General features: G+C 40.0%; 1 protein-coding gene across 4 annotated transcripts in view; it reads left to right on the plus strand.

The window, feature by feature from the left end:
• Nbas (NBAS subunit of NRZ tethering complex) overlaps positions 1–21,509 on the plus strand; it is a 301,235-nt gene that overhangs the window by 97,238 nt on the left and 182,488 nt on the right. For all 4 annotated transcript variants that reach the window (XM_029484416.1, XM_021178925.2, XM_029484417.1 and 1 more), the window contains exons 26-28: positions 9,130–9,263; positions 12,899–12,961; positions 14,740–14,862. In XM_029484416.1, the coding sequence (XP_029340276.1) occupies positions 9,130–9,263; positions 12,899–12,961; positions 14,740–14,862 (320 nt within the window). The remainder of the gene's footprint in view (positions 1–9,129; positions 9,264–12,898; positions 12,962–14,739; positions 14,863–21,509) is intronic.

The raw sequence follows: 21,509 nt of genomic DNA on the forward strand, positions 1-21,509 counted from the left end.
TGATCGTTTTGAAGTGTTCTTGGATTTGGTTGGTAAGAATTTTATTGAGTATTTTTGCATCAATGTTCATAAGGGAGATTGGTCTGAAGTTCTCTTTCTTTGGTCTTTGTGTGGTTTAGGTACAAACATAATTGTGGCTTCATAAGAGGGAATTGGATAGTGTACCTTCTGTTTCTATTTTGTGGAAGAGTTAGATGAGTATGGGTATTAGGTTTTCTTTAAAGGTCTGATAGAATTCTCCCCAAAACACATCTGGTCCTAGGCTTTTTTTGGTTGGAAGACTATTAATGACTGTTTATATTTCTTTAGGGAATATGGGACTGTTTTGAGTTAGGATCTTTTTCTATTTTGCATTTCTTTGACTGTTGTATCAATGTTTTTTCAGGTATCTTCTGCCCCTGAGATACTCTCTTCTGTTTCTTGTATTCTGTTGGTGATGCTTGCGTCTTTGAGTCCTGATCTCTTTCCTAGGTTTTCTATCTCCAGGATTGTCTCCCTTAGTGATTTCTTTATCGTTTCTATTTTCATTTTTAGATCTCGGATAGTTTTGTTCACTTCCTTCACTGTTTGATTGTGTTTTCCTGTAATTCTTTAAGGAATTTTTGTGTTTCCTCTTTAAGGGCTTCTACCTGTTTATCTGTGTTCTCCTTTATTTCTTTACGGGAGTTTAATATGTCCTTCTTAAAGTCCTCTATCATTGTCATGAGGAGTGACTTTAGATCCGGGTCTTGCTTTTCTGGTGTGATGGTGTATCCAGGACTTGCTATGCTGGGAGAACTGGATTCTGATTATGCCATGTAGCCTTGGTTTCTGTTTGTAAGGTCCTTGTGCTTTCGTCCCACCATCTGATTATCTCTAGTGCTTCCTGCCCTAGCTATATTTGAGTGGAGCCTGTCCTTCCTGTCATCCTGGTTGAATCAGAACTCCTCAAAGTCCAGCTATTCTGTGATCTTGTGATTCCAGGATTCTGTGATCCTGAGATTCTGGGTGTGTCAGAGTCCCTGGAATTCAAGCTCCCTCTGAGACCCTGAGGTCCTGGTGTGACCAAGCTCCTAGTATCCTGGTATCCTGGTATCCTGTGATCCTGTAATCCTGTGATCCTGTGATCCTATGATCCTGTGATCCTTAGTGTGCTAGAGCACCTGGGAGTGGAGCCTCCTCTGGGGCCTGTGGGTCTGGCCACCGAGTTTGTACCATTAAAAAAGCTTTTAACATTGTTAATGTACATTTTTTTTTAAAGTTTACATAATTGGGGTTGTTTTGACTTAATCATTCCATACTTCTTTTGTGTTAGCATTGAGATCTGTAGTTGGAGGTCTAGAACTCTTAACAGTGAAGGCAGTTCACTAAAGTTGACTTACTCACTGTAGGAAATGGAAGGGGATTGGGCTGTAAAGTTTTCATGCGATTGCCTGGGTTGTCCAAGTTTGCACTGTGTTCTTGTCCAGAATATTTATGCTGTCACCAGTAAGCGAAAGTGTCTTCTCTCCGGAACATCCAAAAAGCTTATGAAGGTCTTTAAGTTCTCATAATGATATCTTCAATCACCCCAGTGCTTCTTACAGAGACAGAAGACTGCATTTTAAAACTTGCCTTCTGCACTGTTTGGAATTGCTGGAAGAAAAGCCATTGTGTTAGGTGCAAATATTTTTGCATTGTGAAAAATCTCTTAATTTTGTTATGGATTAAATATACTATTTCAGGCAATGCAGTGATTTCCATTTTATTGGTGTTAGACTTTAAGCAAGGTGGCACAGTCCCTGGAGCACTGTCATGAGACTTTGAGCCAAAGCCACTTCAGACTTCTTTCAGTTGTTAGGTATGATTGAGTCTGATTCTTCATCCTGGCCTCCATTACCAGTGAGAACCTCACTACAATACACAGTTATGGCTTTGTGTAACCCAAACACGAAGGAAAACATTGCTATATCTTAGGCATTTCTGGGTTTATAAGTGGGTCACCTGTCTGAAATGCCTGCGCTCATTGGTTATGCAACGATTTCCACCTTCTCATAATCATTTGATTTGCACTTAGTGCCTGACTTTACATTTGGGGTGAGCCATGGTGGGCACTTATGGCAGTGGAATACTGCATGCCGTGCAGGGTGGATTGACCGTGAATGTTTTATAAGGGAAGAAGAATTGACTATAAATTCTTCCTGTAGTCTTGGTTGTGATAGTTCTTCCATATGGGATCTTGTAAATCCTTTGTATGTAGTCAGCTTTTTGTTGTTTTTACTGGACATTTAGCATGTGCTTTTGAATAAAACATGTAGTCATTTGCCTTTCTTCAAACACATGAATGCTAGGCAGGTAACAGGGATGTTAGCATCTTTCATTCCAGTACCTCATCCATATTTCTCAGTGTTACCTTTCTGCCACATAAGTTTGATAGTGTCATAATCTATGGAAATGTTCTGATTGGCTTGGGATTGTATCCTGGTCAGCATTGGACTGGCTTGAGATGGGTCTTTGCTTCCAGTCTGCCTCTTCATCCTTATTTCTCTTCATGAGCACATGAGGCCTCTCACCGGGAACTTAATTCTTGACTTACCAGGGTTCTATTTTGGCCCTCTGTAATAGTGGGGTAATTCCCTCATGTGCAAGTGATTCTATCCCTTCTTCTCATTGACTTGATGAGTGACTGTCTCTCTTATGGTCCTTTTTCTTTAGATATTCTCTGAAATAATCCATGATTTCTCCTTGCTTTGATCGGTCTTTGTACCTGCTTCTCTTAGTATGTCTTTACTTGTTCACTATCATGTGTACGTTTTACTTTTAATTTCTGTTTCGTCATAGTCATCAGCTAGATACTTTGGTGTTTTGAGTCATGTTGATAAGTGTTTTCCCACTTAACATTTTCAGCAAAATTTTGTTTTCTTTAAGTATTTTTGTAGATTTATTTTTTTCAATTTAGATCCCTAATGTGTTTGGAGTTCGTTCTTTTATATAGTGTAAGTTATAGATATGATTTATGATGTCTCAAATAGCCACTTACCTGTGTAAGCAGGATTTGTTAGGGTGTTTGTTTCCCCTCGGAACCTGAGGCCTCACCATTGCTATGCAGTTATATTTTCAATACTCTCGTTCTGTTATAGACTTCTCTCTACCTTCATTCCTTTTGACTATTTAATATTTGTTTTATAAAAAGTTGAGTTTCTATGTTAGCTTTATATCCTGCCATTTTATGTTTCTATTGGTTGATTCTTTGATGCTCTCTAAATATTTTATTTTATCAGATTATATTTTTGTCTAGTTGGCCATAGTGTGTAATTTTTATAAAGATTTATTTATTTATTATATGTAAGTACACTGTAGCTGTCTTTCGACACCTCAGAAGAGGGCATCAGATCTCATTATGGATGGTTGTGAGCCACCATGTGGTTTTCAGGATTTGAATTTAGAACGTTTAGAAGAGCAATCAATGCCCTCTCTCCAGCCCCCAGTGTGTAATCTTTTAAAAAGATGAGTACAATGTTACTGTCTTCAGACACACCACAAGAGGGCATCAGATTCCTTTACAGATGATTGTGAGCCACCATGTTAGAGCAGCCAGTGCTCTTAACCACGGATCCATCTCTCCAGCCCCCATAGTGTGTAATTTTAGGACTTTATTTTTCTAAATTCTGATTTTGTTGGACTTTATTGCTGCTGTATAGCACAGCTGGTAACTTGCTGTTAATTGTGTAAAGTTCAGTTCATCGACTTTTTAGTACTTCTAGGTGGATGTTCTTCAGTTTGAGAAAGAAGAGGGATGGCTTAATAGCTACTACAGTGATACCAAGGAGGGAATGATGAGAGTGAGAAAATGTCTCTCTTAGGCTGTAAGTGGAGACATCATGTCGGGATCTTCACAGGCAAGAGTCAACAGGTCTTTCTGAGTGCTATGATTTTTGTGCACAATGTCTTATTTTAAGAAAGATGTGCATACTGGTTTGTGAGGAAAATATCACAGCCAAACAAAGATACACAGATAAATAGGATCTTTCTTGAAGTGGTAAACCAGTTCTTACTAGTCATACTAGTAAGAACTTACTAGTAAACCAGCATGTGCAAGACACACATCAGAAGCCATAGTACCTAGGACTGTTCTAGTAAAGTCTGTTTGAAGTGGAAATAACACTGGGTTCCTAGTAGGCATTAATTAGACTTGAGCAGACTGAGTCCTTGAGGAGATATCCTGGGTGAAATGTGGATAATACAAGGAGACATCATCAGCCTTTTGTTATGCTAGGGAGAAACATAATGTGGCCTCTGGACTGTAGAGTTTGCATCCTTTGTATTAACCATCTGGGTTCAGCTAAGCTTGGATCAAAAATGTTTGAAGAAAATTTTTACATGTACTAAAGTGTAAAATTTCTCTTTTGGTTTTATTCTGGTATAACATCCACATTTTACTGTTACGTGTAATCAAAGATGAAATAAAATCTGGACTAGAGTATGTATACTTCATATACAAAATTGATATTCTGTATAAAAGATTGAGCATCTACAGTTTTGTTACCTACCTGGTCTTGGAACACTCTTACATTAGATAGCAAGTACTAACTAGTTTGAATATAGTTAATCTTTTCTGTAGGGCAGCTGGTTCATGATATAAGAATAGGTATGACATTGTGGCACCACCTGGGATCCTAGTCACTTAGGAGGCAGAGGCAGAGGCAGAAGGGTGCAGAAGGAACTAGGAATTAGAAAATAGCTGGGCAGCACAGTGCGATTCTTTGACTTAAAATGAAAAATTGTGTCTTGATATGAGGTCAGAATGAGATTGAGGGGGAAGCACAAAGCTTTTCTATTACTCTTCATACTGAAGTGGCTATTTAGTGTTTCAGGAAGGGAGAACAGGAGGCATTGGGTCAGGTAGAATATCAAGGCTTTCCTTCTGCTTCCGGTGCTTGCCCAGGCTGCCATTGCCTGAGTCTGTTTCAGAGCTTTCCTACACTGGTTGTCTTCTTTCCTACCCTCTAAACTCCCTGGGGCCTCCAGTCTCTTGAGGGTTAGGTGCATCATCTCTGAATGAACACACACCCAGCAGTCCGTGTACACTACTGTACGTGTGTTGGGGGCCTCATATCAGCTGCTGTATGCTGCCTGTTTGGTGGTCCAGTGTTTGAAAGATATCAGGGGTCCAGATTGAGACTGCTGGTCCTCCTACAGGGTCACCCTACTCCTCAGCTTCTTTCTGCCTTTCCTAATTCAACAACGAGTCAGCTGCTTCTGTCTATTGGTTGGGTGCAAATATCTACATCCGACTCTTTCAGCTGCTTGTTGGGTCTTTTGGAGGGCAGTCATAATAGGACCCTTTTGTGAGTGCTCTATTGCCTTAGTAGTAGTGTGAGGCCTTGGAACCTCCTCTTAAGCTGGGTCCCACTTTGTACCTGTCACTGGATCTCCTTTGCCTCTGGCTCCTCTCCATTTCCATCCCTGTAATTCTTCCAGACAGGAACAATTATGGGTCAGAGATGTGACTGTGGGATGGCAACCTCATCCCTCACTTGATATCATGACCTTCTGCTGGTGGTGGGCTCTATACGTTCCCTCTTCCTACTGTTGGGTATTTTATCCAAGGCCCCTCCCTTTAATTCCTGAGAGTCTCTTACCTCCCAGGTCTCTGGTACATTCTGGAGGGGCCCCCAACCTCCTATTTCCTGAGGATGACTGTTTCTATTCTTTCTGCTGGCCCTCAGGGCTTCATCACTTTTCTCTCTCCCAATACCAGATCAGGTTCCCCTCTCCCTATCCACCCCCCCCCATCCACTTTCCCTCCCAGGTCCTTCCCTCCCTCCCTCCTCACTTATGATTGCTTTCTTCTCTCTCCCAAGTGGGACTGAGGTGTCCTCACTTGGGCACTTCAGCTTGTGTACCTTTTTGAGTTCTGTGGACTGTATTTTTGGTATTCTGTACTTTATTTATTTATTTATTTTTGGCTAATATCCACTTATTAGTGAGAATATACCATGCATGTTCTCTTGGGTCTTAGTTACCTCACTCAGTATGATATTTTCTAGTTCCATACATTTGCCTGCAAAACTCAGGATGTCCTTGTTCTTAATAGCTGAGTAGTATTTCCATTGTGTAAATGAACCATATTTTCTGTATCTATTCTGTCCTGTGCCATCTTGGTTTTTTTCCAGCTTCTGGCTATCACAAGTAAGACCGCTATGAACACAGTGGAACATGTGCCCCTGTGGCATGGTGGGGCATCTTTTGGGTATATTCCCAAGAGTATTATAGCTGAGTCATCAGGTAGATCTATTTCCAATTTTCTGAGGAACCTCCAGATTGATTTCCAGAGTGGTTGTACCAGTTTGGAATCCCACCAGCAATGGAGGAGTGTTCCTCTTTCTCTACATCCTCTCCAACATGTATTGTCACCTGAAGTTTTGATCTTAGCCATTCTGATTGGTGTAAGGTAGAATCTCAGGGTTGTTTTGATTTTCATTTCTCTGATCAGTAAGGACTTTGAACATTTCTTTAGGTGCTTCTCAGCCATTCGAGATTCTTCAGTTGTGAATTCTCAGTTTAGTTCTATACTCCATTTTTAGATTGGGTTGTTTGATTTTTTTTGGTGATGAACTTCCTGAGTTCTTTATATATTTTGGATATTAAACCTCTATCGGATGTGGGGTTTGTGAAGTTTTTTTTTTTTTTTTTCCCCAATCTGTAGGTTGCCGATTTGTCTTACTGACTATGTCCTTTGCTTTACAGAAGCTTTCCAGTTTCATGAGGTCCCATCTATCAATTCTTGATCTTAGAGCATGAGCCATTGGAGTTCTGTTTAGGAAATTTCCCTCTGTGCCAATGAGTTCAAGGCTCTTTCCCACTTTCTCTTCTATTAGATCCAGTGTATCTGGTTTTATGTTGAGGTCCTTGATACACTTGGACTTGAACTTTGTACAAGGTGACAAATGTGGTTATATTTTCATTCTTCTACATACAGACAGCCAGTTTGACCAGAACCATTTATTGAAGATGCTTACTGTTTTCCATTGTATATTTTTGGTGTCTTTGTCAAAGATTAAGTGACTGCAAGTGTGTGGTTTTTATTTCTGGGTCGTCAGTTCTATTCCATTGATCAATATGTCTGTCTCTGTACCAGTACCACACAGTTTTTATCACTATTGCTCTGTAGTAAAGCTTGAGGTCAGGGATGGTGATTTCCCCAGCTGTTCTTTTATTGTTAGGAATTGTTTTCAGTATTCTAGGTTTTTTGCCTTTCCAGATGAATTTGAGAATTGTTCTTTCCATGTCTTTGAAGAATTGTGTTGGGATTTTGATGGAGGATTGCATTGAATCTATAGATTGCCTTTTGTAGGATGGCCATTTTTACTATGTTAATTCTGCCAATCCATGAACATAGGAGTTCTCGCTATTTTCTGAGATCTTCTTCAATTTCTTTCTTGAGAGACTTGAAGTTATAAAGAAACAAACTCACCCAAGAGGAGTAGGTCCTACTATAAAAGTCTATACTCAACAAAACTGGAAAATATAGATAAGATGGATGGTTTTCTAGACAGATGCCACATACCAAAATTAAATCAAGAGCAGGTAAACTATCTAAACAGGCCCATATCACACAAGGAAATTGAAGAAGTCATTAAAAACCTCCCAATCAAAAAAGCCCAGGGCCAGATGGATTTTGTGCAGAATTCTACCAGACCTTCAAAGAAGACCGGATACCAATTTTCCTCAAACTATTCCATAAAATAGAAACAGAAGGAATACTGCCTAACTCGTTCTATGAAGCCACAATTACTCTGATACCTAAACCACACAAGGACCTAACCAAAAAAAGAGAACTTTAGACCAATCTCATTTATGAACATTCATGCAAAAATACTCAATAAAATTTTTGCAAACACATCAAAACCATCATTCACCACGATCAAGTAGGCTTCAGCCCAGGGATGCAAGGTTGGTATAATATACAAAAATCCATTAACATAATCCACTATATAAACAAACTCAAAGGAAAAAAAATCACATGATCATCTCCTAAGATGCAGAAAAAGCATTTGACAGAACACAACACCCCTTCATGTTAAAGGTATTGGAGAGATCAGGAATTCAAGGCCCATACCTAAACATAATAAAAGCAATTTACTGTAGATCAACAGTCAATATCAAATTAAATGGAGACATACTTGAAGCAATCCTACTGAAATCAGGGACTAGACAAGGATGCCCACTTCCCCATATCATTTCAATTTAGTACTCAAAGTGTTAGCTAGAACAATAAGACAACAAAAAGAGATCAAGGGGATACAATTGGTAAAGAAGAAATAAAGGTATCACTATTTCCAGATGATGTGATAGTATACATAAGTGACCCCATGAATTCTACCAGAGAACTTTCCAGCTGATAAACATCTTCAGCAATGTTGACAGATATAAAATTAACTCAAATAAATCAGTAGTCTTCCTTTATACAAAGGATAAACAGGCTGAGAAGGAAATTAGGGAAACAACTCCTTTCACAATAGCCTCAAATAATGCTTATTATTTTTGTGTTTTATAAAATACTCCAAGAATAACAATCTCTGCTGTGAAGTGGCAAACCTGTACCCTGTATGGAACGAGGCCTGAGGTGGTCATCCCTGTTCTCCATGACTACAGTGTGCCTGCTGGTTGTGCCACTGCATTGTGGTTCTCCAACTGAGTGGGACAGCAGTGCAGGGCTTACAGGGAATGCTTACATGGAATGCAGATGGGAAATGGTCGGCTCTACAGTTTGTGATACTACTTCAGGAATTTTATAGATGTTTGTAATTGAAACACAGAATTCAGATGTTTGGGTTAGAAACGTTATTTTTAATGTCACTGCCTTTATAATTCACTGTGTTATTTGTTATTTGCATCTGCTTTGTCTGGAATGGGCCATAAATTGAAGAGTCCGATTTTAGTAGATGAAGCTTATGGGTTACAAATGATCCTTTTTAGCTGATTCTGTAATTAAAGTGTGATTTCATCATTTCATAGAATTATTAAATACCTCAAAAGTCTGCAAGCTACAGAAAAATCAAGCTTTGTTTCTTTGGCTGATTAATGGCACTGTTTAATATTCTATTGAAAGTAGTGCTGGGATATGGAGAGACTGACTTTTAGTCCAACATGCTTTCTTTTCCCTAGCTCCAGCAAAAAATTATTCCTGATGAGGACCAGCTGATGACCATAGCGCTCGAATGCATCTATAACTGTGAACGAAGTGACCAGCTCTCCCTCTGCTATGACATCCTAGAATGCCTCCCACAAAGGGGGTGTGGGTAAGGAGCCCCGGAAGCCAGGCTCACCCAGGCTTCTTAGTCTAGTAGTTAAAACAAAGGCACTGCTTTTCTAAGTGTTCATCAGCAGAGAACTTTGAGACTATAAGAAAGACAAAAGTCTGGGAGATAGCTTAATGGTGGGGTGCATGCTCTATATTCACGTGGCCTTGACTCCACCCCAGCCCTTCAAAATATAAAGGGAAGCCATAGAGAGATGAAATTAAAATTGTTATCTTGGTGTCTGGAGATAGATTCCACTGGAATTATAATTTCTGATAACATTCCGTTCAGTGTGATCCTCACATACTGAAAAGTAAGAACCCCAGCACTGTAAGGAGAATCTCGAACGTCTACAGCACTGACCTCTTGGCTCTTAAATTGGGCTTTAGTTTTCTTTTTCTTTCTTTTTTTTTTAGAATTAATTTTTTTTATTAGGTATTTTCCTCATTTACATTTCCAATGCTATCCAAAATGTCCCCAATACACACCCCCCCCCACTCCCCTACCCACCCACTCCCACTTTTTGGCCCTGGCGTTCCCCTGTACTGGGGCATATAAAGTTTGCAAGTCCAATGGGCCTCTCTTTCCAGTGATGGCCGACTAGGCCATCTTTTGATACATATGCAGCTAGAGTCAAGAGCTCTGGGGTACTGGTTAGTTCATAATGTTGTTCCACCTATAGGGTTGCAGATCCCTTTATCTCCTTGGGTACTTTCTCTAGCTCCTCCATTGGGGGCCCTGTGATCCATCCAATAGCTGACTGTGAGCATCCACTTCTGTATTTGCTAGGCCCCGGCATCGTCTCACAAGAGACAGCTATATCTGGGACCTTTCAGCAAAATCTTGCTAGTGTATGCAATGGTGTCAGCGTTTGGAAGCTCATTATGGGATGGATCCCTGCATATGGCAATCACTAGATGGTCCATCCTTTCGTCACAGCTCCAAACTTTATCTCTGTAACTCTTTTAATGGGTGTTTTGTTCCCAATTCTAAGAAGGGGCACAGTGTCTACACTTTGGTCTTTGTTCTTCTTGAGTTTCATGCGTTTAACAAATTGTATCGTATATCTTGGCTATCCTAAGTTTTTGGGCTAATATCCACTTATCAGTGAGTACATATTGTGTGAGTTCTTTTGTGATTGAGTTATCTCGCTCAGGATGATGCCCTCCAGGTCCATCCATTTGCCTAGAAATTTCATAAATTCATTCCTTTTAATAGCTGAGTAGTACTCCATTGTGTAAATGTACCACATTTCTGTATCCATGCCTCTGTTGAGGGGCATCTGGGTTCTTTCCAGCTTCTGGCTATTATAAATAAGGCTGCTATGAACATAGTGGAGCATGTGTCCTTCTTACCAGTTGGAACATCTTCTGGATATATGCCCAGGAGAGGTATTGCTGGATCCTCTGGTAGTATTATGTCCAATTTTCTTTTTCTTTCTTATCCTTGTATTTATTCTGTGAATTCTTCCTCCTTAGTCTGTATTTAGTAGTTCTTTCCTTGGACAGCAGGCAGCTGTCACTCCCTCTCTCTTTGCAGTCTAGTTCCTAGGTATCCCACATGGATGCCCAGTACTAGCCATCAGCCTTATCTTTATGCCTTTGGTACTTCAGCCAAGGTGCTCCGCTTTGCTGGTCTTCAGCTTCTTCAGGAAAATAGAGTATTTAGATAGGAAGGCCTCGTTGTTGTAGGTTTCTTCTGTCCCTCGTCTCATGTCAGGGGTGGTGTAGTTTTCACTAGCTGGATGATGGTTGTCTCCATGTTTTGAGCCTGCTCTGCAGCACTGTTCCCGTACACGTGGGCACAGGGAGAAGATTAATGGAAGGCGACTTTTGCACAGAAGCAGAGTATTATCCCAGAATCTGACCTTTTCATTTTCTTTTTTAAAATTAGATATTTTCTTCATTTACATTTCAAATGCTATCTCCAAAGCCCCCTATACCCTGCTCCCCAACCCACCCACTCCCGCTTCCTGGCCCCTGGCATTCCCCTGTACTGGGGCATATGATCTTCGCAAGACCAAGGGCCTCTCCTCCCATTCATGGCTGACTAGGCCACCCTCTGCTACATATGCAACTAGGGACACAGCTCTGGGGGTACTGGTTAGTTCATATTGTTGTTCCACCTATAGAGTTGCAGAGCCCTTTAGCTCCTTGGGTACTTTCTCTAGATCCTCCATTGGGGGCCCTGTGATCCATCCTATAGATGACTGTGAGCATTCACTTCTGTATTTGCCAGGCACTGGCATAGCCTCACAAGAGAGAGAGCTATATCAGGGTCCTATCTGCAAAATCTTGCTGGCATATGCAATAGTGTCTGGGTTTGGTGGTTGTTTATGGGATGGATCTTCGGGTGGGGCAGTCTCTGGATGGTCCTTCCTTCCGTCTTAGCTCTGAACTGTAGTGGATTGGCTTCCGTCATATTTATCCAGCTACCATAGGAGCAACCCTAACAGTCACCCTCCCTGTCTAATGATCACACTGGATGTCACAGCATCCATTAGGAAAAAGAAGTCTCATTCAAGCTGTTTAACCCAAATCCTATCAGTTGTTTGGGCTGACCTTGCGGCTTACAGCTAATACAGGTGCTTTATACCTCCATTACTGAGTTTTTCCTCAAGAGATATGAGTAAGTGCTTTCCTTATGAAGGGTGCCAACAATTGACCAGAGGACAATTCTCAATTCAGCTTTGTGAACTAATGAAGTTATTGATCTTACTTATGTGGCACGGGTGCCAGACGTGTAGATGACCCCAGAGCAGCCACAGTACTGTAAAGGCCGATTTCTGTATAGATGGAGTATGCCCTTCAGTTAACTGTTTTATGTACTGTAGTACCTCCTAAACCCCAGACCATGTGCAATTGGGGCAGAATCACATATAGTTGGTGTGGAGGAGAAGGGGATGGCTGAAACCTCATGTAAGGGTCTGCTGACCTCCTCCACTCCTTCCTTCCTTGAGAGGCTGTCAACAGGCCCAGTCTCAGTGTTCTCTTCTGATGCATCACAGCTTTTCCAGATGAAAGTGGTGATAGATGGCATGCTCATAGGATAGTGTTCAACAACAGCACATAGAGAGACAGATGTGCTATCTTGAGAAAGCAGTCTGGTATGCACAGAACGTTACACCATCTATGGGGCAACTGGTCTTTTCCCTGTGATAAGTAAGAGTCATGTAGAAAAAGCACCTTATTAAAAGAGACCACATTGCACTTTAAAGGAGCCCTTAGGGACATAGTCCTCTCCTCATTTGCAAGTATAAAGTAATATATAAACATAGTTGAAATGAAGATTTTAAGACAATAAACAGCTGTTTGGTGCTTAATTTTCCAATATTGGATTTTGCTAATTTTAATCTTAATCCATTGTATTGATTCAGTGAAATAGGCATATGTGACTTTACTATATGCTTTTGGGTGTGACAAAAGATGGGCCAGATAGTCATATTATGCTAGCAGTATCTTAAGGAAATAGTGGAGGATCCTGGAGGTCTTTGGATGGTATGTAGGAAATAAGCCTCAGATTTTACTAGGGCAATATAATATTATCACGAATAAGAGAAATACCCTTTTCTCTTCCATTGTTTTATATTTTATTAAAAACTCCCTTCTAAACCTAATTTTTATTTTTATTTTTAGGCATAATACAAAGGTAACCTCATCTCTTCATGACATGGTAGACCAACTGGAGAAAATTCTCAGGTGAATACAAAAGACATCTTTTTGTTCCATGCTTACTAAGATGTGTGTGGGGCCATGTGTTCATGGCCTGCCTGTCATTCACGTCTAGTTTGAACGTGTAGTCCCTTGACTCTCTTGAACATTTTCTCAATGATGTGTACTGTCTTATTGTAGCAGAGTGCTGGGATGTGAACCTGATAAGCCTGAGTGTACATGCACATCTGCTGTGTTCTCAACCCCAGTACCTCTCTTCCCTGGGTAGTTTTTGTTAGGACCTAGAACTCACTAATGTAGACCAGGGTGCATTTCAACTCATAGATAATTTTCCTGCCCCTGTTATTTATTCCTGCAGTGTTATTTGCAGGTATGTGCTTATTTTGCTTTTTTGTATGTATGTATGTATGTATGTATGTATGTATGTATGCGTGTATGTATGTATGTATGCATGTATGTATGATTTTTAAAAAACATTTTTTCCATGTAACTCAGGCTAGTTCTAAATTCACAGTGATCTTCTGCTTCAGCCTTCTATGTTGGGGTAATAAGTAGGAGATGCCATACCCAGATAAGCCTATTTTCAAGTCCAAACATTTCTACTCACTAGCTGTCCTACCTTTGAGTCTATGGCTTTCTTAATAGTTATTTCATGAGATTGTGAAAGTGCTATTAGATTAAGAAACCAAAGCCCCTCACACTTTCTCGGCACATAAGAAATACACAATATCAAGCCGTGTTGCAACTTTAATGTGTTTTTGTTGGGGTATTCTTAAATTTACAATGAAGTGTTGAGTTTGAGCTGTCTTTCTCTGAGACTAAAATATTCTTAGTGTGCCCTTTAGGGAGTTTAGTATTATTTTCTAGCATTCATTTTTATGTGTATATACATATTGTAATTTTAAAGTATCATATTATAAAATTATACTACAAAACTGAAAATAGTACACTATGAAAATATTTGAAGTATTATACTATGAAATTGAATAAAAATTAGGAGCTGTGACTGTACCTCAGTTGGTGGCGTACTTGTACAGTATGTACAAAGTGTCAAATGTCTCCATCTTTCTCCTAAAATGTCCAGGTGTTGGCCTGTTCTGATCATCCCAGCACTAGGAGGTGGAGGTAGGAGGAATAGACATAGAATCATCCTCAGGTGTGCTGCAAGATCATGGGCAGCCTGGCATATGTGAGACCTGGTACCAAAAACTAACAAACGAACAAACAAACAAAGAAACAAGGAAAGGAAGGAAGGAAAGAAGGATGCAAAAATAATAAACTGTTCTTTTAATATATAATTACTGATGCTGTCATTTCATTAATAGTGTGTATGTAGAAAAGCATCATTTGGATACCATTAGTCTTTTTATTCACTCAAACTAGAGATGGTGGTGTAAAAATATTTTAAGTTGCACTAGGGGAACAGACTGCTCCATGCACCATATTGCTTGCATACTGCCAAGCTTTGAAGCCTAGTCCTACAGTCACACATTTGCCTTATTACTGGCCATGCTTTTAGAGTGGAGGCAGCTTGCCAGAAAAATTTTGAGTTAGAGATTTCATCTTTTGAAGAACAGATCATTTATTCTAGATATAGCCTAAAAAAAGCCAACGAGAACTATGTTGTTTTGATATATAATTATGAGTTTTATTTTTGGTAAGAATTAATGTAACATATAATACTAGATCTTATGTATATGTAATACCTTTTATTTTTCCACCACATCTCTAATGATAATTTAACTTCTTAAGATATTTAGTTTCATAGTTTGAACGATGTTAAACATTTCTTCTTTCATGTATAGTGTGTCCGAGCTTTTGAAAACACATGGACTGGAGAAACCAGTTTCATTTGTGAAGAACACCCAGTCTAGCTCCGAAGAGGCACGCGGCCTGATGGTTCGACTGACCAGGCACACTGGGCGGAAGTAAGTGACAGACATGACTGACTGACACTCGTGGATGTTTGTTTGTTTCATTATTTGTTTTCATTTTTGACAACCAGTCAGTAATATAATTGGTTAATAACATACTGTAGTTATAAAGTATATAATTTAATAAGACTTGATCTATGCATATACTCACTGCGGTATCCAGAATAATGATCATAGTAGGTAGTAACCTCTTCACTGTTGCCTCTTCACAGTCCCTTTCATCCTCGTTCCGCCCTCATCCACTCACAGAGCTGCTACTGGTCACTTTTCTACCCTTTCCTTTTACTTAGCATCATTTATTATGTGGGTTACCCAATGTGTACCATCACTCAAGAGATTATACTGTTTCATTTGCTCAGTAGTATTCCATGTGTTAGATTTTATTGCACAATCTCTATATACTTATCTATTAGTGGATATTAGAGTCTTTTTGAGTTGTGAATTTTACAAACACAGGTTTTATAGGTACTTATTTTTTCAAATGAATATATTTAATTTTTTTTTGTGAATATATAAAGATAGACTGGTCTCAAACTCATGATTCTCTTAAATCTTAAGCTCTGCCTTCAGAATTCGAGGGTTACAGGTATACATTGCCCAAACCGATCAATAAATCTTTCATATATTGATCTTTTGTTTTCCAATCTTGCTGGATTCATTTTGTTGATTTTATTGTTGATTGTGTAACTTTATTTTTATTCTTGTTGCATAACATAGCTTCTGCCAGGTTTTAGATACTCATGTTTTCAAGTGACTAGGTAAATAAAAGATGGTAATTTTAACAATTACCATCTAGAGTATTAGTAGAGTATAAGTGTTTAGTAATTTTTGGCCTTTCTATGTCATCATTAAAGTAGTACATTTATTCTGATGGAGATATGAATTTTGCTGTATTTCTTTGGAATTTATTTAGCTGAAAGAGAGCTAACAAAACTGAATTTATTAGTTAATAATTGCATTTCCTGTGCCCCCATAGTTTGTAGTCACATTTCTTAATTATGCATTTATTTATAAAGTTTTAGTCATATTAGTTTTGAATATTTTATTAATATTCACATTTCTTAATCATGAATATATGAATTTTCCATTCACATTATAATATGAATATTTTGTTCTTGTAGATTTGGACAATTTTGTGTTAGTTTAATGCTTTAATATCAGCCCATATAAAAGCAAGAAATATTGTACCTTCTTGGTCTGTCCACGCTATACAATAAAATGTGAGGGAGAAAATAGATTGCCTTGTAAAAACATTGCCAAAAGATTTCAAAGATATTTTCAACTATATGAGATCCAAATGGCCCATAAGCAATCTGGCAAATGTTTGGCCCATTCTAATCATTTTTTTGAGTGGACCCACAGCAAAGCCTCAGTGGGAAGGACCTGTGACTTTGCACTGAGTGAGACAGTCGGTGGAGAGTGTAATAGAAGAGGCTAACGTAAAGGTAAATATTCAGAACAAGGTGATTCTGAGATAGAGTCAGAGCTTGGATGTGCTCCCTCTGTGTGTATGAGGAAGTTACCTTCAGAATCTGTCCTGGTGGGAGGGGATACAATGTAAAGAAGACTGAGTGGAATCTTAATCCTGGTGGAACAGGGAACAAACTTTCTGGCAGTAGGATTAAATGATGAATTATTAGAGACACAGTTGAGTCTGAAAGCAGAAGAAATGAAATTCCAATCCTAATAAGAGTCATAGTACTCAGCTTACACGCCAAGTACAATGGGATTCTTTGTGCCAGGGATGTCCTAGCATTCTGTGCCTTTCTCTACTCACTGTCCCCATCTCTTGTATAGTGTTTTATTAACAAACATATGTGCCTTAGGTTTTCTTGTAGGTTGTACATTACTGCCAATGTAATTTAAATGGGAAGGAATCTACACACCATTGCCCTGATAATTACTGACTGACTTAAAAAGGGGTCAGTGTTCCCAGGGTGGTGCTGTGTAACTCTAGGACCTGTGCCTCCACAGTTGGAAAGCCTTGTTCCTGCTGTTGAGCTCATTTGCTTCTCATGTGCTCAGTGTGAGCTTCTACCCATGGCGAGCTACTCACTGTGAATATTTGAGAGAACGTGCTCTTATTTTCAAAATTGTCAGCTTGCTAGCTGTCGTAATACGTGAATGTTCCTAAGCCTTCAACACCTCTAAAACAGGCTCATTTATATCATAAATGATGGCGTAGCCTCACGTTCATCCTGAGTCTGCATCGTTACCATCTTGAGTTTCGTATGTCTATACTTGGGTTGGGGGAATCCAGCTCAAGTACACACTTGTAACCAATACCATAGATGTTACTCAGGCATCTTACTAGCTTGCTAAGTTCTTGTTTCTTAAAATCCTGCGTCTGATTCTTACTTATGGGATATATTCTGAAAAGGGCCATTGCAAATGATGTGTTATAATTTATTTTAATTAGGATCTCCACTTATGGCCAGCCATGTGTGAGGGAACATTTATACCATCTGTCCTAGTGCTGATAGCTTCCAGAGGAACAGCTGGGCTGTGAGACTTGTGTTCAGCCTGACAAAGCCAGGGTCTGATTTTGTTGAGCTAATAAGGTGGACAGTAACTTCAAGCATTTTGCTACTTCACTGCCTTTAAGCCAAATCTGAAAGGAGTCTCACAAGTTTTTGAAGTCTATGAAAAACGTTCAAGGAGCAGGATGAAAATGCTGTATATTCTATATAGGTTATTTTATAGAAGCAGCAATGTGTTGCATATGTGCGTCTCTTAAGTATGTGTCCTCGTGTACTGCATGGCACATAAACAAAAAGAATTGTCCATTTCATGTAATAATAGAAACTATCATGGACAGTGAGGCATGGACTTATTAAATTTTTAGCATGATTACCAGGGCAATTGTTGTCTCAGCTCCTTGAGGGCAGAGGCAGAAGAACTGCTCAGTCCCAGGCCTTGAGGCTAGGCCATGCAACATAGTGAATCCCAGCCTCCAAAAGCAGAAGTGCTCAGGGAAAATGTTTTTAAGTTACTATATGCTTAGCATCTACCCTGTTCATTTAAGCATATAACAGATAGAAATGGTGGGCATTGTTGTGGTTGGCGTAGCATCTCCCTTTGTAGATCAGGCTGCCTTAGAATTATGATCCCCCTGCATCAGCCTCTTGAGTGCTGGGATAATAGGTGCATACCACAGCACCTGGTAACAGTGATGATTTTAAATGGTTATATATTGATATATACAAGATTCATGTAAAAGAAACTGTTTTATACTTGGCAAACCCAAAAATACATCTACTATTTTCAAATGTTGAGTTCTGTTATTGTCCAGAACTTTGTAATTAGAGGTAAACACTGTGATTCCATGCTCAGGTACATTCTATCTAGTAAGATGAGCAGAGAGAGAAGCAAAGAAACCTACAGCATGCTCCCCTTCCTACTGCTTTATAACATAACATAACATAAAACAAAATGTCTTTAAGACCTAAAATCCACACTTTCACTCACATCTCTCAAATACTTAATCAGGAAACATGTGTGCCTTTTATATATTGGACTTTAAGTTACAGAGAAGGGAGCCTGGAAGTCAGATGAAAACACTGAACTGCATGCAGGTGATTGAGCCCCAAGTCAATCGTACCCATTCCTCACGATCCTGTGAGTTGGCCTTTGAGGAAAGCATGTTTAATCCAGCAACATGCTGCTTTCATACCACAAACTCATAACTGTGAGTAAACTGCTAGCAAACCCTCCTTCCCTGCAGCTTGGGAGACAGCCATAATGTGGCTTTTCATCATGGGATTGTGAAGCCCTCACTGGCCTTGCAGAACTGCTCAGGTTGATAAATTGCCTCTGTGTATAGTGTAGAATGCTGTGCTCTGAGCTTGATAGCCTTCAACTCCTTCAGAGCAGCTATGGTTTTTTGCTTCTGGACTGTTGATGTTCCCTTATAGAAAGGAGGGAAGAGGAGCATTATTGGACCATTCCCTCCTATACTTTCCAGTCAGCTGTGCATTATTCTGCCCTGATTACATATGGATTCCTGATCTGGGGAATACCAGAGTATACATACTGTGGAAGGTTAATAGATAGTGTCTGACTTCCATTATTTTGCAATCGGGAGGAAAGTGAGACTTTTCCACGGTATGGCTTCTTTTGGGTCACTTATGTGCCTGTAATTGATCCCAATACATTTATGCATTCACCAAAGTAAGCTAGTTTGTGGGGGAAGTGTGTTTATGTCTCCCCATGGAGAGAGTTTCCGCAACATTGGATGGAGGTTGCAGGATTCAACAGAACCAAAGATAAGTTTGGGAAGAGCAGTGGCATTTTCTTGTTATCAGTTTTAGACAGCTGAAACTATGCTGTCTGAGGGTAGATAATCTATAGCAGGTATTAGATATGAAATCTCCCCATCTGGTGTGGAATGTTAGGTCAGTCTCTTTGTTGTTGTAGTCACTGGAAGGTAACTGTTTTAGAGGCCAGAGTGGCTACACAGAGGAACTTTCATGTATAAAGGCAAAACTACAGGGGACACGCAGCTACAGTCCTTCACTCTAGCCTGTTGTTTCAAAAGGAAACGGGGGGGAAAAAGTGGGAGGACAAAATGGAAGTGTTGGCTTGCACTTATTAAACCTAGAGGACACTCAACGCTTGAAGAGATTACAGATCTCCATTCAAGAAGCCCTCCAGAAGTCTAAGAATGTGGAGCTGGTAGTAAAGAAGAAAAGCCTAGGTAGAAATGGTCATTCATCAGGCAAGACAGGGAGTGTTCCCACAGGTGAGAAGGCTCATTTGGTTTGAGGATCCCTGTTCACAACCCTTACTGGTGATGTAGAAAAAGCTAGCAGAATTGACTAGTAAAGATCAGGGAGTAAACTGAGTTGGTAAAGTGCATAAACCATTCAAGAGGGGATAGAAAATGCATGGGAAATGGGGCCAGTCTTGGTCTCTGTCAGAAAATAGAGGAAAATCTATGTTGAATTTATCTTCCCTGGGGTAGGGTGGGGAGAATTAATGGAAAACCTTCCGAAGTCTTTTGAATCTTTTATTTTTATTTGATATTTTCTTTATTTATATTTCAAATGCTATTCCGAAAGGTCTCTATACCCTCTCCCCGCCCTGCTCCCCTACCCACCTACTCCCACTTCTTGGCCCTGGCACTCCCTTGTACTGGGGCATATAAAGTTTGCAAGACCAAGGGGCCTCTCTTCCCAGTGATGGCCAACTAGGCCATCTTCTGCTACATATGCAGCTAGAGACACGAGCTCTGGGGGTACTGGTTAGTTTATATTGTTGTTCCACCTATAGGGTTGTAGAACCCTTCAGTTCCTTGGGTACTTTCTCTATCTTCTCCATTAGGGGCCCTGTGTTCCATCCTATAGATGACTGTGAGCATCCACTTCTGTGTTTACCAGACACTGGCATAGCCTCACAGGAGATAGCTATATCAGGATCCTTTCAGCAAAATCTTTCTGGCATATGCAATGGTGTCTGCGTTTGGTGGCTGATTATGGGATGGATCCCCGAGTTGGGTAGTCTCTGGATGGTCCATCCTTTTGTCTTCGCTCCAAACTTTGTCTCTGTAACTCCTTCCATGGGTGTTTTGTTCCCAATTCTAAGGAAAAATGAAGTAACCACTTGTTGGTCTTCTCTCTTCTTGATTTTCAGATATTCAGAATTGAGAGTTCCTCTTGGAGGATTTTACCTTTGATGAGTATGAAGTGCCCCTCCTTGTCTTTTTTGATAACTTTGGGTTGAAAGTCAATTTTATTCGATATTAGAACGGCTACTCCAGCTTGTTTCTTTAGACTATTTGCTTGGAAATTTGTTTTCCAGCCTTTTACTCTGAGGTAGTGTCTGTCCTTTTCTCTGAGGTGGGTTTCCTGTAAGCAAGACTATGTTGGGTCCTGTTAGTGTAAACAGTCTATTATTAGTGTATGTCTTTTTACTGGGGAATTGAGTCCACTGATGTTAAGAGAAATTAAAGAAAATAATTGTTGCTTCCTGTTATTTTTGTTGTTAAAGTTGGGATTCTGTTCTTGTGGCTGTCTTCTTTTAGATTTCTTGAAGGATTACTTTCTTTTCTTTTCTTTTTTAATTATTAGGTATTTATTTCATTTACATTTCCAATGCTATTCCAAAAGTCCCCCAAACCCTCCCACAACCCCCCCCCCCACCTCTTGGCCCTGGCGTTCCCCGGTACTGAGGTATATAAGGTCTGCACGACCAATGGGCCTCTCTTTCAATGATGGCCGATCAGGCCATGTTCTGATACATATGCAGCTAGAGACACGAGCTCTGGTGGGGTACTGGTTAGTTCATATTGTTGTTCCACTTATAGGGTTGCAGATCCCCCCAGATCCCTGGGTACTTCCTCCAGCTCCTCCTTTGGGGGCCCTATGATCCATCCAATAGCTGACTGAGAGCATCCACTTCTGTATTTGCCAGGCCCCGGCATAGTCTCACAAGAGACAGCTATATCAGGGTCCTTTCAGCAAAATCTTGCTAGTGTATGCAATGGTGTCAGGGTTTGGAGCCTGATTATGGGATGGAACCCGGGTATGGCAGTCTCTAGATGGTCCATCCTTTCGTCTCAGCTCCAAACTCTGTCTCTGTAGCTCCTTCCATGGGTACCTTGCTCCTAATTCCAAGAAGGGGCAAAGTATCCACACCTTGGT

The sequence above is a fragment of the Mus caroli genome, unplaced genomic scaffold, assembly GCF_978045245.1.
Source record: "Mus caroli unplaced genomic scaffold, Mus_caroli_1 scaffold_14, whole genome shotgun sequence".
NCBI lineage: Eukaryota > Metazoa > Chordata > Mammalia > Rodentia > Muridae > Mus > Mus caroli.